Raw genomic sequence first — 15054 nt, 5'->3', positions numbered from 1 at the left:
AAAATGTCAAATATTTATATCAAAATAATAATACATGTATTACATGCATTGCAACAGCCTGGTTCTAAAAAAACTAGAGAGCTTAAAATGAGGCAGTTTTCTGGTAGTGCATTACAACGAAAAATATTTTAAAAATGGCGGTTACTTTTATCATAGAATAAAGCCGTTATCAGAGTGCTTGAGGCACAAAACAAAATTAATGTGTAACAATATAAAAATCTGTGTAATCGTCAAGTTGATCTCCTTGTGGTATTTGTAAAAATTGAAAGTATCATAACACAAGCACCATTTTGTCCACTCAAAGAAGGATAAATAGAATAATTCCAACTTCCCACTTAAAGATGGGCACCTTACTTGAGTCAATGAAGGTTGCTTTGTCATCGAATAAAGTTTTTATCCTTGTGTTCGAAGCTTAACAACAAATTGAAGTGTAAGGAAATTATATTCCTGAATAATATTCTTGTCTGTCTCCTGGTGACTGTTGCAACATTTGAAATATCATTGACACAAGCACAACTTTGTCCACTCAAAGATGGATAAATAGAATTGCGACTTCCCACTCAAAGATGGGCGTCTTACTTGTGTCCATGAAGGTTGCTTTGTCATCGAATAAAGCTGTTATCTTTGTGTTCGAAGCTTAACAACAAATTGAAGTGTAAGGAAATTATATTCCTGAAAAATCTTCTTGTATATCTCCTGGTGACTGTTGCAACATTTGAAATATCATTGACACAAGCACTACTTTGTCCACTCAAAGATGGATAAATAGAATTGCGACTTCCCACTCAAAGATGGGCGTCTTACTTGTGTCAATGAAGGTTGCTTTGTCATCGAAAAAAGCTGTTATCCTTGTGTTCAAAGCTTATCGACAAATTGAAGAGTAAGGAAATTATATTCCTGAAAAATCTTCTTGTATATCTTCTGGTGACTGTTGCAACATTTGAAATATCATTGACACAAGCACTACTTTGTCCACTCAAAGATGGATAAATAGAATTGCGACTTCCCACTCAAAGATGGGCGTCTTACTTGTGTCAATGAAGGCTGCTTTGTCATCAAATAAAGCTGTTATCCTTGTGTTCAAAGCTTAACGACAAATTGAAGTGTAAGGAAATGATATCCCTCTACAATCTTGTGACTTTTAGAACCTTTCTGCACCATCATATTGAACTTGTTATTGTGCATGGTACACAAAGAGAAAAGGTTCCTTTTAACACTACAAGTCTCGTAACAAGCACTACATTTATTTCAATTTTATACAATTCCCATTGGTCCCTGCAAATTGCATATGTCGGTTTGAATCTAGTACGGAAATGCACGTTGTATGCAAAAAATTAATATGAACATTAAATATTATTTTTGTACAGGTTTATCCTTGTGATAAACATCTACAGTCTCAGAAATTGGAGTGGAAATGTTTTGTACATTTCAGTGTCAAGGAATTTTTATATAATATTTTTCTGTCATTGCTATTGGATTCCGTACTCCGTTCCGTGATTCCGTTTCCTCATTCGAGATTCAAATTTTACGGCTGCCATCTTCGCCATTAAAATGTGCATTAGTATACCGGTCAGTGTAAAACGCAGACTGCGGACTGCAGACTGCAGACTGCGGACCAGGGGTAAAATGCAGACTGAGTGTAAAATGCAGACTGCAGACTAAGAGTAAAACGCAGACTGGGGTAAAATGCAGAATAAAGACTGTAGACTATTTTAAACATTTGTGCTCCTTCTCAGTTCAAATCGGGGAAATAGCTAGCCGGTATCAGTTACACACTTCGCTTCCTAGTCGAAGTTCATCGTACATTCGCCAGAAGTTTCAATGAACATCCAAACAGCTTAAGTCTGCGTACCTTGATTTGCAATACTTTCATAGAAGGTGATCCAAATTTCCTGCAGAACATCTTTCTTTGTTGTTGGAATGACTTACTCCCGTTTTTATCGCCATAATTCCTGTACAGTATTTTGGGTCAGCAGCTTTCATTTAAGCGTAAACATCGTCGTGTTGTACCAGTTCACGGTCCCTGGTCACGTATATCGAAAACTTCGCATCAAAAGTTGAAGCGTGGAGTCTCTCGGATGGAAAAACGGTTCAAGATTGCGATTATGTTTTCGGGTCGTCGACGACGTTCCAGAGAAGAAAGGAATGGATTTGTGAAAGCAGATGTCATCAAGTAAGTGTTCGTTTACAGGTATTTGCGGGATTTTTTTGCCCTTAAACCCTTCCACGACTACAGTTTATGCTCGGTCTGCATTTTACCCCAGTCTGCGTTTTACTCTTAGTCTGCAGTCTGCATTTTACACTCAGTCTGCATTTTACCCCTGGTCCGCAGTCTGCAGTCTGCAGTCCGCAGTCTGCGTTTTACACTGACCGATTAGTATACAGAAAAACTTTTTTCGGTGAAGCAGCAACTATGTCTTTATTGTAAAAGAAATCAGACAAAGACGTGCTTTACAGGCATATGTTATCAAAGAAACTACGGGCAACATACAAAGGTCAGATCTGTAGGGAGCAACTCGCTGTCGCATGAAGCTCACATGTGAAACGATTTTTATGAACGACATCGATGAAAGGCTCCCAAAGCTATTACGTAGACTTAAATATGCCTCTATATATTTAAACAAGATTCAGAATGTACTTACGAAACAACAAGGATCCACAGTTTAAAATAGGCTTTCTTTCTTCTCAGTGATCCACAGGAAAAAATAACGGATTCCCGTTTTTGGATATTTTAGGGTATTTGAAGAATACCCACAAAAATCCCAAATTTGGGAGAGTGAGACAAGTCCCAATCTGGGAACTTGGTTGGGAATTCCCTGGTTGGGACTTGTCTCACTTCGCCAAATTTGGGATTTTTATGGGTATTTTTTAAATACCCTAAAATATCCAAAAATGGGAATCCGTTATTTTTTCCTGTGTGATGGTTGAAACACTCAGTTTGCATTTGAGTCGCCAAGAGTGAACACTGAACTCCTTCATCACCGCTTCCATGGGATTTGGCGTTTCGTTTAAATAGTTTTTCGAAAAATTATTCCTCCCTGCAGTCTATCGCCGCAATCTATCACACTCTCCTCGCTCATCTTGACAAAAAAACGGCCCTGCATGAACAAACCACCAAAATGGAAGGCGAACCGACAGCGAAGAATGTTGAAAAGGGCGCGCGATTCAAAATTCAACGTGAAAACGAGGCACGCATGCTCGTAAGACTCGCGCCCCCAGAGCGAGGCAAAATGCGTGCAAGCGTTACAAAACTCTGTCAGCTTCAGCTGTCAAAGTAAACAAGATTCAAGATGCTGCATAAATTTTCCGCATGAACTCACCTGTCAAATTTTGACCAATCAGAGCATAAAAAATTGGACGTAGAGCGTGACCAACGCGTAACCTTGGTGATAAAAGTCAAAAGCAACTGGCATGTCTTCCCTGCCTGTAAAAACTGGCTGAATTTTAGCTTCCGAGGTCAGTTTATTGAAATCAAAATTTTAATAGTACGACACATATAAAACACAACATATTTCATATGAATTAAAAAAAAATTAAACTTCAGCCTGCGATCATTTGAAAACTAGTAACTTGTCAGCGGATAACTTCAAAAAGATACTCGACCTCGATGGGTCGACACCTGAGCCCGCGATACGGTCTGGTGATACTGGTGAGCGGATACCCTGTTTTGACAGCTGTCAATTGATCACAAAATTGATGTACAATATGTGTGCAATATCAGTCTTCCTGTGCTACCAAACTAGCTAGGAAGTGTGAGATTGAACATTGGTTGTCCTGTGGTGCGGACGGACGGGCGGGCGGGCTGCGGGCGGTGTACGGTCACGTGATTACCAAATTTTCACGGATGGGTATATTTACTTACCCATGGTGCTCCGCAGGCGCGCTTCGTGCGCCAGAGCTCCGCTATAATAATATTGTCCGCAACTTGACAGCGATCGGCAGTAAATTATTGTTCTTGAAAATGGTCGAAGATTTGTTTTCTTTTAATTCCGTGAGAACCCACATTAATTCATCTTCAACTTCCCCTGGACATTTTTTTACAACAAATTTGCAATTTGGCTTGTCTGGCGAAATTTTGATCAGTTTTGTGTTCCTCATGTGTAATGCCTTCATAATCTGGATTTTGGTCTCCTTCCCAGCAGTTGCAGTTTATAGGCAAAGAAGAGGGCAATTCACAAAACTGCGCAACTGCCCTATTTTACCATATGCTGCCCTGAAAGGCACACCTTGCATTCCCCTGAAAGTTTGTTCATTGTTATAAGTACTTGTACAATAATGAGTGCTGCTTATTAGCCGGCTTGGCCACAATACTATATTTCTTAGTACTCACTGTATGTCTGACCTTTCTTTTGCCACTTTCATATTGCCCAAAACACATGTTTACCCCCCAAATTTTTCCTTAACATTGATGTCACTTTGTCTGGGAATGACTTAAGCCCCATTCACACCAAGGCTTAAAACTTGTAAAAAGTGGTTTACTTAAACACAGCTTTTACAACTTGCCAATTGTAGTTTTATGGATACCAAATCTAGTCCAAGTACATTATTAGTCCGGTAGCTGTTTCTCATTATTCAATTCTTAGTAGTTTAATTAAACACGTTGAATAGGTGTGAATGGGGTACTTAATACTAAAGAGAAACTTGAAACAATGATTATGCAAAATTTTAACGACAAATTCAGTCAACTCTTGTTATAGCGGACACTGTAGGAACTTCGAGTTATAGTGAGGTGTCTGCAAGGTGAGAGTTGACTGACTGTACAGTGAAACTTCTATTCAATTATTACAGACAGATTATTCTATAATCGGGTAGAAGAAGGAGAGGGCAAATAAATCAGTGGTGGATCCGGGGAGGGGCCCTTGGGGGCCTGCCCCCCCTCCCTTATTTTTAGACCAAACCAAGGCCCGAAATTTTTTCTTTTGGAGACCGGGTCCCCCCCCCCCCCCCCCCCCCCGTTATCTCAAGGTCTGGATCCGGTACTGTAAATCACTGACAAGGCCACACTTAAGTATGCCAGCTGTGTACAGGACCCATATCTCGCTAAGGATATCTTAAAACTGGAAAAGGTACAATTCAGACTAGCAAGATGGGTTAAGTCTTCTTTCTCAAGGTCCCAGGGGCTGTTACAAATTTACTTAATGAGTTGGGGTGGGTGCCCCTTCAGAGGCATAGACTAAATACAAGTTTGATTGCTTTCCGGAAGGCAAAAAAGAACTTCATTAGCCTTCCTATGCCAGCCCATGTAATTTACAAACAGAGTCAAAAGGCAGTTCCATTCTAACAAGTTTATTCAGCCATCAGTGTCTAGCAATGTTTACAAGTTCAGTAGATTTTTGAAGGACTGGAATAACTTAAGCCAGGGCTGTCACTAGGGACCTGGGGAATTTCCCACAGCTACATGTTATTACCCCCGGCTATTCTCTTGGAAAACAAAAGGAAAATGAGACTAAAAGAACTTTCTGGCTGTTCAGTTCCCCACCTAGTGACTGCAAAAACCCGGCACTTTGAAATCTTGGTGACAGCCCTGTTAAGCATTGATATTATGGAGGTTAACACACTGATTTCAACCTTCAACAGAATGGATCCACAATGTAGTTGTATAAATTGATAGCAAGTTCTCAAATCTCATTGAGAGAACTTGTTATGACTGACTAGTTGATTCTTTCCTAACATGAGTAATTCTTATTTACTTAATTATTTTTTAATATGCTGTGACTATAGAGTGCTGACCAATTCATGTGTATGGGCAACCTTTCTGAATTAAAACTATAGATGTATATCTGACTAATCCAGTAAGGTTAGAGGAAAATGCTCTGCCTTGTACAATTTCCGATAATTTGCAATAAATGAGGAAATTTTACAAGTGATGAATAGAGTATTATATTTGCAAAATGATTTCATTGTACACTGCGAGCGGTCGTCCTTCTTTCCTCATAGCCAGGCGCGGCGAGCGAAAAGGTAAAAGTATGCAAATAAAAAGCAAAAAAGAGGAGAGATTATACTACCGTGACTCAATAAGAGACTGCTCGCAAGAGTAATTACATCGGGTCAATTCAATGGTGAAAAAAGGTAGCCGCTTACCATTTAGCAACACAATGCGATTCATCCACGACGATGCCAAGAATTTTTTTGCTTAAAAGTTGAAGGAAAGATTTGGCCACGAACGATTAAAAAACTTCTGGACTTGCAAAAATAATGTCGAAATTGCATTCCTTTTTCAGTAACTCAACGTTTTCAGCTTCCAGTTTGCAAGATGAAAGACAAAAACGTCCACATTCTCTTATCTGGTTCGCGAGTAATGACTTCAGAGGAGAAATAACAATGCTAACTGAGTGCTCTTTGTTCATTTCGTTAGCCATTTGATAGATCAAGGATTTACCATGCCCCGTAGGGAGTACGGCGAATGTGTCTTTACCATTCGAAAAAAGAAAAAGTGCCTGTCGCTGTTCCTTTATCAGCTTACTTATGCCTAAAGAATTTAAGCCCTGCAGGACGGAAGACTACGCTTTTTCCTAGGGATCGTATGAACATGCCGCAGCCGCCATTTTGATCGCTCGCTTCTTCCCCCTCCCCTTTTGGATACGGCGGGCTCGTTTTAGGACAGCAATTATAAGCGTAAGCAAATGCGCGAGAGCCTAAACTTGTCTTGAAACAGGTTTTACCTGTTCAAAATTAATTTATTCGTCCACAGCGCTAGACGGCGGCTCGATCAAAGAATCAAACGGTTGCTCGCAGTGGTTTCTCTCCTGTAGCGTCCGGCTTGGAGAAACCACTGCCCGCAGGGTACCGCTGGGGAAATACGCGAAACGTTCCCAGCGGGGAAGGGCGAGGCACATTTTACAATTAAAGAATTTGAATTCATTACTTATCCTTTATATCTCCAGTTTCTCGTTCGCGCTTTTCGAAATGGTTTCATCCGAAAACCACCAATACAGACTGAAACTAAGCCAACCCCTGAGTAAAAATAAGACTAAGAAAAGAAGAATCGTTTTGAAAAGCTATCTAACGGCTGCGCGCCAAGGCCTTCACCGAGACCGAGAAGCGATTTTAATGGCATTTAGTGACATGCAAATAAGTAAGACAAGGGAATTAAAAATAACATGCATGCATAATAGTAGACAATATATTCAGTATTTTCAAAGAAACCTTAACTTTTGCATAAACATGAATCTCATGAATCGTCCTAACCGCCAGTGAACCGTTGCCTACCGTTGCCAGTTATCCAGTGGCGGAGCGTAGCCTGATTTCGAATTTCTAACAACGGTGCCCACGTGCAGATTTTTTGATCAGCGGTAAATAAATAATCAGCGCGCGACTCAGCGCGCACAATTCGCGCACAATTCGCGCACACCTGAGAGGAGCCGATTACTCCTGATACGCAGCTGGATATACAAAATTTCTAGCAAATTAGAGGGACAAAATACCTCCAACAAGAATTTTTGATACATTTGATAAATTCTTGACCGCAGATCTAAGGCTTTACTTCCCAGGAGAACAGCCGAAACCTCAGTTCCCAGCCAGCAAAATTTTCTGTGTAGAACAGATATTGTGAGGAACAGATCCGTTGGGTGCCCCTGAACAAATGGAAAGTTGTTAATTCTCCATTCTCGAGAAAACGATAAATTAGGCACTTTCACGTTTTAGTCGTGCAACGAAGGCTAAGAAATATACAAAGTTGTTGTTTTCACAATCTAAACCTATTGCTTTTTGCCGTTCCCGTTGACGTCGCCGTTGTCGTTGCTTTTAAAAAGCTTTCTATAGAGATGTTGTGCACGACGTCCTTTTCCCTCTTCCTTCCAATGTTGGCCTCGAAATTGGACAATTTCACTGAAAAACCATTTCAAAACAACATTGGGAGAGAGAAAGGCAGGGACCAGAGCAGAGTGACCCACTTTGGTTGACCCAAAAGAAAGCTAGGGAAAAGGACTTCGTGCGCAACATGTCAACATTAGTACTTCGATCAACTAACGCAAGTTGTAATGTCATGAATTGTAGGCCCTCTTCCATCATGGCGTTCTTCAATGCGTTCCTCTTTATGTATCTAAGAGACATCGTGGTGGTGGTAGTGTTCGTGAAACAGTAGGAATGTGGGTGAGTTTTGAGGGTGATAAATTAGTGATACATTAGCAATGTGAAGGGGGTGTTGATGGTGGTCAAGTAGCGGAAATGTGGTGGTGATGGTAGTAGTGGTAAAGCAATAGCAAGGTGGTGGTGACACTATTTTCATTCATGGAAAAAGGCCGCCGTATAACGATTAAGTCAACTTGATAACCGCCCGTTCCAAGGTATCTGAGGTATCATTTTAAAATGTTTATCTTCGGTCTTATTCCCTTTCTATTCCCTTAGTTTTGTTTGTTTGTTTGTTTGTTTGTTTTTTAAGCATCCTCCTACGTACACTGTAGTTTTTCTTTTTCGTTTGCACGTATGGCACTTATGCTCCCACGGGTCGATTTGCCCTATTCTCGGTTTTCATACTGTCACGCATTCAAAAATAAAAATTGCAAACCGTTCAATACAGAAAGTGCAGAATCTGGGAAATAGAAGACGATAAATATGCAAAAGGCCTCGCCAAGAATAAGGTCTTTGCGATATTTCATATGCGAGATATTCGGGAAAACGTTTTACCCAAATTTATAAAGCTTTGTATGGAGACGCCACGTTGGGGCACAAATATGGCCGCCGGAAACTAACATAAACATCTGTTTTTGAGTTTTCCTACTAATGCGTGAATTCATCGCTTGAGGAACTCATTAAGATTAAAGTGATATTTATTCTGAGACAAGGAATGTTTAGATAGCAAAATCTCAGAAAAATGGATAACGTTTTTAACGCACATAAGAGCCTCCCAGGCCGCCAGCTAAATGCCGCGTCCGCAAAAGCCTAGAAATTCAAGCGTCCTCTATCGCAAAACGAAGAACACTTTCGAACCAAAACTTTGTTTAGATAAAGGTGTTTAGGTGCTGTAAAATACCTCATGAAACTCAGAAGAATCGATAGTTTCTTAGTTTGAATTTTGGTGACGTCAGGTGCTAACCGAGACGCCGCATGTCTTATTCATATATTTCCTTCGTATTTCAGTTTTTCTAAACGTTTTTGGCACAGTTTGCTCATCTCCCTACCTTTTACATATTTGTCCAAGACATCCCATCCCTGACCTAACCCGACGGTGTAGACGAGGTGAAAATAAAAGAGAGAGAGAAGTGGTGAAGTTAAAAACAACAACAACACCCCAAAATACTGTTATCCAGGCTTTTCAGTATCTTTGACGGCTTCTGCCCCGTACCACTACTGCGTTTTAAATCCACTCGACAATCGTAGCCCCCGTGCATTTATCTGACATAGTTCGGGAAAATGGTGACAAAAATACTCTTAGATCCTTTCACTCATTCGCTTTTCATTCGCCTAAAGGCCGCCGTATGACAACTAAACCACTTGTATAACCGAGTGCTCCCATATGGGCCATACACATTCCCACGAAAATTCTTTAAACTTTTTGTACGCCCTTGCAAACAAATCCCCCTTTCCCCCTTTTCTGGAAAATCTAACCAACTACAGTTCAAGCAAATTTACCCACATCTTTCCCTTCATCGACGCTGGCAAATTTCTTTGATCAGCTCACCTTACGACTTATACAAACTATATTTATTCATAATGAGGCTAAAGGTGGCATTTACGCTAATTAGTTACAACAGGCGTTGGCGGTGGCAAAAAGGCTAATTTTCACTAGCGACGGAGTCGGAGTCAGAGTCGTGATAAGAAGCGTATAGTAGGAATTTACGATCAAGGGGAAACCGCGCCCTGATTTCGCTTCTGACTTCGTCAGTTACGATCAAGTCAAAACTAGATTGTCGAAGTCGCAAGCAGAAGCAGAAGAACTGAACCAATCTCAAAGCGTGCGAGCCACCATCGACTCCGACAAAATATTTCCTAGACAAACTGATTTCTTTATTTATACTACTACATGAGAAATTTCTGCACTTTGATTGGCTGAGAGCAGTGCACAGGTATTTCAGCTTAATTTGAAATACCTACATGTGAAAATTACAACCTTTTGCGGGTAGTAGTATAAACAAATAATAGCGTGGTTTGTACGTGACATTTGGCAGAAATACCACTCGTTATATGTCAAAATTGTCTCAAATTTCACTCGCCTAAAGGCTCATGAAATTAGGTATAGCAATTTTGAAATATCACTCGTGGTATTTATGCCAAATATCACTACTAATCATGCTATTACCTATAAAAATCGGTACGAAAAGGCCGCTGTAATTACCATACCCTTCGATTATCTTTTGGTTGATTTGAAAACAACTACACCAGACACCTTTAGATTCAGAACAAATATACTACCTGATGAGGAAGGGTTATTAAGCGATCAGAATTGCAAGGTAACGTTTCAAAGGAACCCTTGCAATATCTGAAACAGCAAAATTTATCAATTTGTCCGCTTCTCCATGCAATGCAACAGATATAACAATGTATAAATTACGTTATCTCTCGCAATGGTCTCATAAACGAGGAACGCATAGCCGCACTATTAGTTGCAAACAGACACCTGAGTTTGAAACAACAGGTGAATGCAACGGTTCGAAATCTAAAGGTGATTGAACAAGATTAAATGAAGAGTAGTGTTCTGGAATGAATGTACACAGTCACAGGGTTCTTTTGTCAATAGTAAAAGTGTTCTCTACCCCCTTCCCCTCCCTGAACCAACTCAACGTTTCTCCAGTAGATACTAGAGAGGCGAAGAAGTAAACAAGGATTCTCAGATTATAATCATCATCTTTAATTGAACAAAAATAATGGTCTACAAGTTTAACAATAGTACGTACCCGTTCCGAACATGCACTCGGGTTTACACGTATAGAATCACAAGATTCATTATGCAAAGTTTATGATAAACGCTGAATCTAGTTTTAAACTGAAAAAAAAAACAAAACAAAACAAAACAAAACCGATAGGGCATACAAACGTTAGTCTGGGATACGCATGGCAACTGTACCATAGCGGTCATCACTCAAGACTACCTGTTACCCAGGAAAATAGAATAGAAAACCTTGAGGAAACAAAACGAACAAACCAAAAAAAGTAAACAAACGGCGACGTTGAACAAAATATAGAGCAAATAATATATTAAAAAAAATACTAGAAAAAAAAAGCTTATCAATCTAATATTTTTGAATTGTCCTATTCATTTCTTTTATCCATTCTTTTATTACTCGAGCAAAATTTAACTTTGCCATTGATTAATATGAAACGATGCCCGAAAACAATACTTTAAGTATTTCATAATGGACTGAAGCTCATGGATGCTCACTTTTGGTCAAGAACTACACCTGTTGGATAAGAGTAAAAAGAATAAAGCATGTATGGTAAATGCACACAGTTATCTCGGTTCAGCTACTTTATTTGCATAAAAATAATACATTTATTGTAGCTTTTAACATTGTTATGCATACGTACGGTTCATTTAACATCTATTGTAACCCTTGATACTGTAGTAGTCGTTATTTTAAAATCATGTGGAGAGAAATGTCTCAGGACTAGTAATAAACACATGTTTTACCCGGTTGAACAGCTGAATTGATGAACCACATTGCCAAGGCAAACAACTTAAGGAAAGCAAGTACTTCTGAAAGAAAATTATACCAATATCATTACGTACCGTGAGGGGAGGAGAGGGGGGGGGGGGGGGGGGGAGGAGGTGGGTTTTCGGCAAGGAACTTATATGAGTGGGTTTCTGTCTAAAAATGAGTTCAATTTAGGTCATCTAGAAAAGTAGTAATTGGAATGATCCTGCTCCAGGAAACACAAGCACAGTGCTTAGAATTAAAGGGAATAGTGACGAATACAGAACGTAGTCAGTGACAAAAAACGACATTTAAAAGAGGAAATCAGGATATTGCGGAAAAAATATCAATATTCCAGCCTGGAGTAATGGCTGAGATGGCTCTTCTAATAGAAATTTATAGACAAATGATAGATTTTTCCTACTAGTAAAGTCTCATTTTACGTCACTTATTATGCCTAGAAAACGGTAGAATCTGCTTTGAATCGTAACACTACCAAACAGCAATACATGTGCATAAAAGGTTTTTTTTTTTTTTTTTTTTTTTTTTTTTTCCAACCGATCTTGTATGGCACTCATATCTGGATATGATATATGCGGATTTTTTACTGCTCCCACAGAGGTTTGAAGTATTTTTGTTTTACTTTGATCTTAGACGTCACTCTCCCAACGGTGACCAAAGACACGCAAATCTTCAAAATTTATTAGCGCGAATGAACTTCATAATTTGACAAGCGAAATACTGTGCTGCATGATTGGAACGCAACACCAAGTTTTCCTGTCACCTACACTGGAAATGTCCAAAGTGCGGTTCACTTCAGAAAAGAAAGCGTTTTATTATATCACTTGTTTTTCAAACTTTGCATCTTTTCTCTTATCTCTATTAACAACTGTAAAGGTTATCCAGGCTTTTTAATAACTAATTTGAGAGGAAAAAATGAAATTACAGCATATTACTTTGTTTAAGCTTAATGTGCGAATCAGAAGAGGATTTGAAGATATAGAGGGAGGCCTAAGAAGCCCCCACCCCCGTCAAAGGAAACGTGGTTAAACTTCTGTTAGCACTAAATTTTACCTATTGATAATTATTATTCTTACTAACCACTGAAGTCGTCTGCAGCAATGTTTCCTGCAAACGGCAGATGGAACTCCTCTCGCTCCTATAACACACAAAAGAAAAAAAACAAGATAGGAAAAACAAAACAAAACAAACACTCAAGCATATTAAACAAAAACAAACAAACACAACAACAACAACAAAAAAATGACCAGAGAAACTATTGGGCCATTGTAGTTTTTTTTGTTGTTGTTTAAACAAAAATACAAACAAACAAACAAAAAAACATCCCTTGCCCCATCAATTAATATTTCTTTCGATACAATAACCATCTTAGTCGTTTTCAAAAATCTAAAGTCGTTTAAAAAACTGGTTATTATTGTAAAATATTTTAATATTCAAGTTCTCTAGCCAGATGTTAAAGCTAGTCCCCATTAGCAGCGAATCAACTATCTGTTGCTTATACGGCTTACTGTTAAGATTTTTCTTAATCACAGTTCCAGGCCCCTTAGGTGAATGGTGACAGAATCTTTATAGAGTCACGAAGTGGCGAGGTAAATATTTCTAAAGCCATTATTTACCAAGATTGAAAAGAATAATTCTTTAAGTTTATACACTCTAGGTGATCTCAACACATTCAAGAGGGAAACCATTTAAGTTACATTTGATTGGCCCATCAAGTCAAGCTTGAAAAAAACGCGCATGGTCTTTCACACACGTTTTTAAAAAGATTGAAACCAGTATAAGGTCAAACTTTATGTCAAAAGCGCTTCGTTTTCTACAGATAACGTCCGAACATTAAGATTGACCATTTTTACCGAATTTATAACCACAAAAACTTCATCCCAAAATATCTCGATAACGCTCTTACAGATTTCACTTAAACTTCATGAACATTGAGGTGGCTATTGAGGGAAAAAGCTTTTGGAACGATTTTGGAAGAACAGTTCCCAGTGCCGAGAAATACTGCTGAAAGTAAATTGAGGTAAAGGCGTCATTTCGTTGCTATGAGAACTCCGATGTAATTGCAACCCTGATGACAACAATTTTTCACCTTTATCTAATACAACTGTGGTGGCAACTTTTCCAGTTCTTCGTTTATGGCGACGTAGTTTATGCTCAAACTTGGGAGGTATTGACCCTGAAAAACTGTATCAAGCCACCTTAAATTGGCGGGTTTCGATCCATATTGTTTATTTCGTTTCTTGGTAATAATGATCGACAACTAACTTTCTCGGAATGTATTGTTATTTTCTGTAATCCGATTGGTCAGCTTTGTTTAAGTGCCCCCCGTTACAGTAGTCGCACTGTAAGTGGAATAGTCAGAAGTTTAATTTGCTTCGCCACCTGAGAAGAAAAAAAGAGCTTTGTTTTCTTCTGTCATCTCGCCAAGTAAGTCAAAAAGGTTTCTTTTTGACTTACATTGTACTTCTGTTGTACTTCGCGAGTGTACACACGTTTGCTTGAGGTAAGGCGTTGTTTCTCTCAAGTATTCTAAAGAATAAGGGATTTTCGTAAACACTCGTTTCATTTTCTTCTGTCTTTAATCAACTTTGATTTCTAGGCAAAAATCCTCCCTTCAGGAAATGTTGAGTTACAAATCGGCTTCTTCTACTCCAGTAAAATGTAGTTACAAGCAAGCAATCAAGACAAAACTTATGCTAATTTAAATCAGAAGACGCTGTTTTAAATGTTTTATTTTTACCTTCAAAAACATTAGCCCTAGTATTTTGTCCAATTTCAAAAGGTTAATACACGATTCTAAAAATCTGCAAATAACCGAGCTTACGCATTAGCCACTTGCTAGGAGAAGTATTGCTGAAACGTTCGAGGTAGCGACCTATCAGATCGCTTAACACACCAAGATCACTGAGTGTGTATATACTTTAGAATTTTTCATAATCTACAACGGTAACATGACTGGCATACGAAACGTCAAGGTGGTGTAAAAATGCGTATGCAATATTACCAAAACAAGGCTTTTAGAGATAAAAAACTTAACGGTTTTCTATGGATTTTATCGACCATAGAAATGACCTAAAAAAAGTAAAGCTCAGGTGGTGCCGCAAGGCAGAGGCGAGTGTTTTCACTGCACAGTTTTTGAAGACTTTGGCCTCAATACCTATGGTCAACAAGGATTTTGTGCTTTATAACAGCTCTAATGCACCTTTCTTGGCTCCTCAAAAACAGCCGTAACTTCAGCCTGAGCGGAGTCTAGCTTGTGCGAGACTGTTACCCCACAGGTGAAAGTCGTCTTCCGTTGGTCCACATGACTGACTTCAAAATAGCAACGGGGAAAATCAGTGGAGTTTTCAGGTGAATGCCACGCATCATTTGACTTGATGATCTAAAATTTCAATACAAAAAATCATCACCATGGTCCTTTCTTTGTCCTTTGGCACCAAGGGGGCAATCTATTGACTCCACA

General features: G+C 39.0%; 1 protein-coding gene and 1 pseudogene across 2 annotated transcripts in view; both read right to left on the bottom strand.

Moving 5' to 3' along the window:
• Positions 1-3903: 3903 nt before the first annotated feature.
• Positions 3904-8052, bottom strand: LOC140928083 (probable ATP-dependent DNA helicase RecS; annotated as a pseudogene).
• A 2732-nt stretch (positions 8053-10784) lies between these two features.
• Positions 10785-15054, bottom strand: part of LOC140948429 (uncharacterized) — a 48652-nt gene continuing 44382 nt past the window's right edge. For both annotated transcript variants that reach the window (XM_073397668.1, XM_073397677.1), the window contains 4 exons: positions 14794-14973; positions 12672-12729; positions 11567-11632; positions 10785-11336 (listed from right to left, as the gene is read on the bottom strand). In XM_073397668.1, coding sequence (XP_073253769.1) covers positions 11314-11336; positions 11567-11632; positions 12672-12729; positions 14794-14973 — 327 coding nt within the window. In that variant the 3' untranslated portion in view covers positions 10785-11313. The remainder of the gene's footprint in view (positions 11337-11566; positions 11633-12671; positions 12730-14793; positions 14974-15054) is intronic.

This window comes from Porites lutea, chromosome 1 (assembly GCF_958299795.1).
Source record: "Porites lutea chromosome 1, jaPorLute2.1, whole genome shotgun sequence".
Lineage (NCBI taxonomy): Eukaryota > Metazoa > Cnidaria > Anthozoa > Scleractinia > Poritidae > Porites > Porites lutea.
Note: the sequence above shows the minus strand (reverse complement) of the source record. Positions and strands in the feature narration are given on the sequence as shown.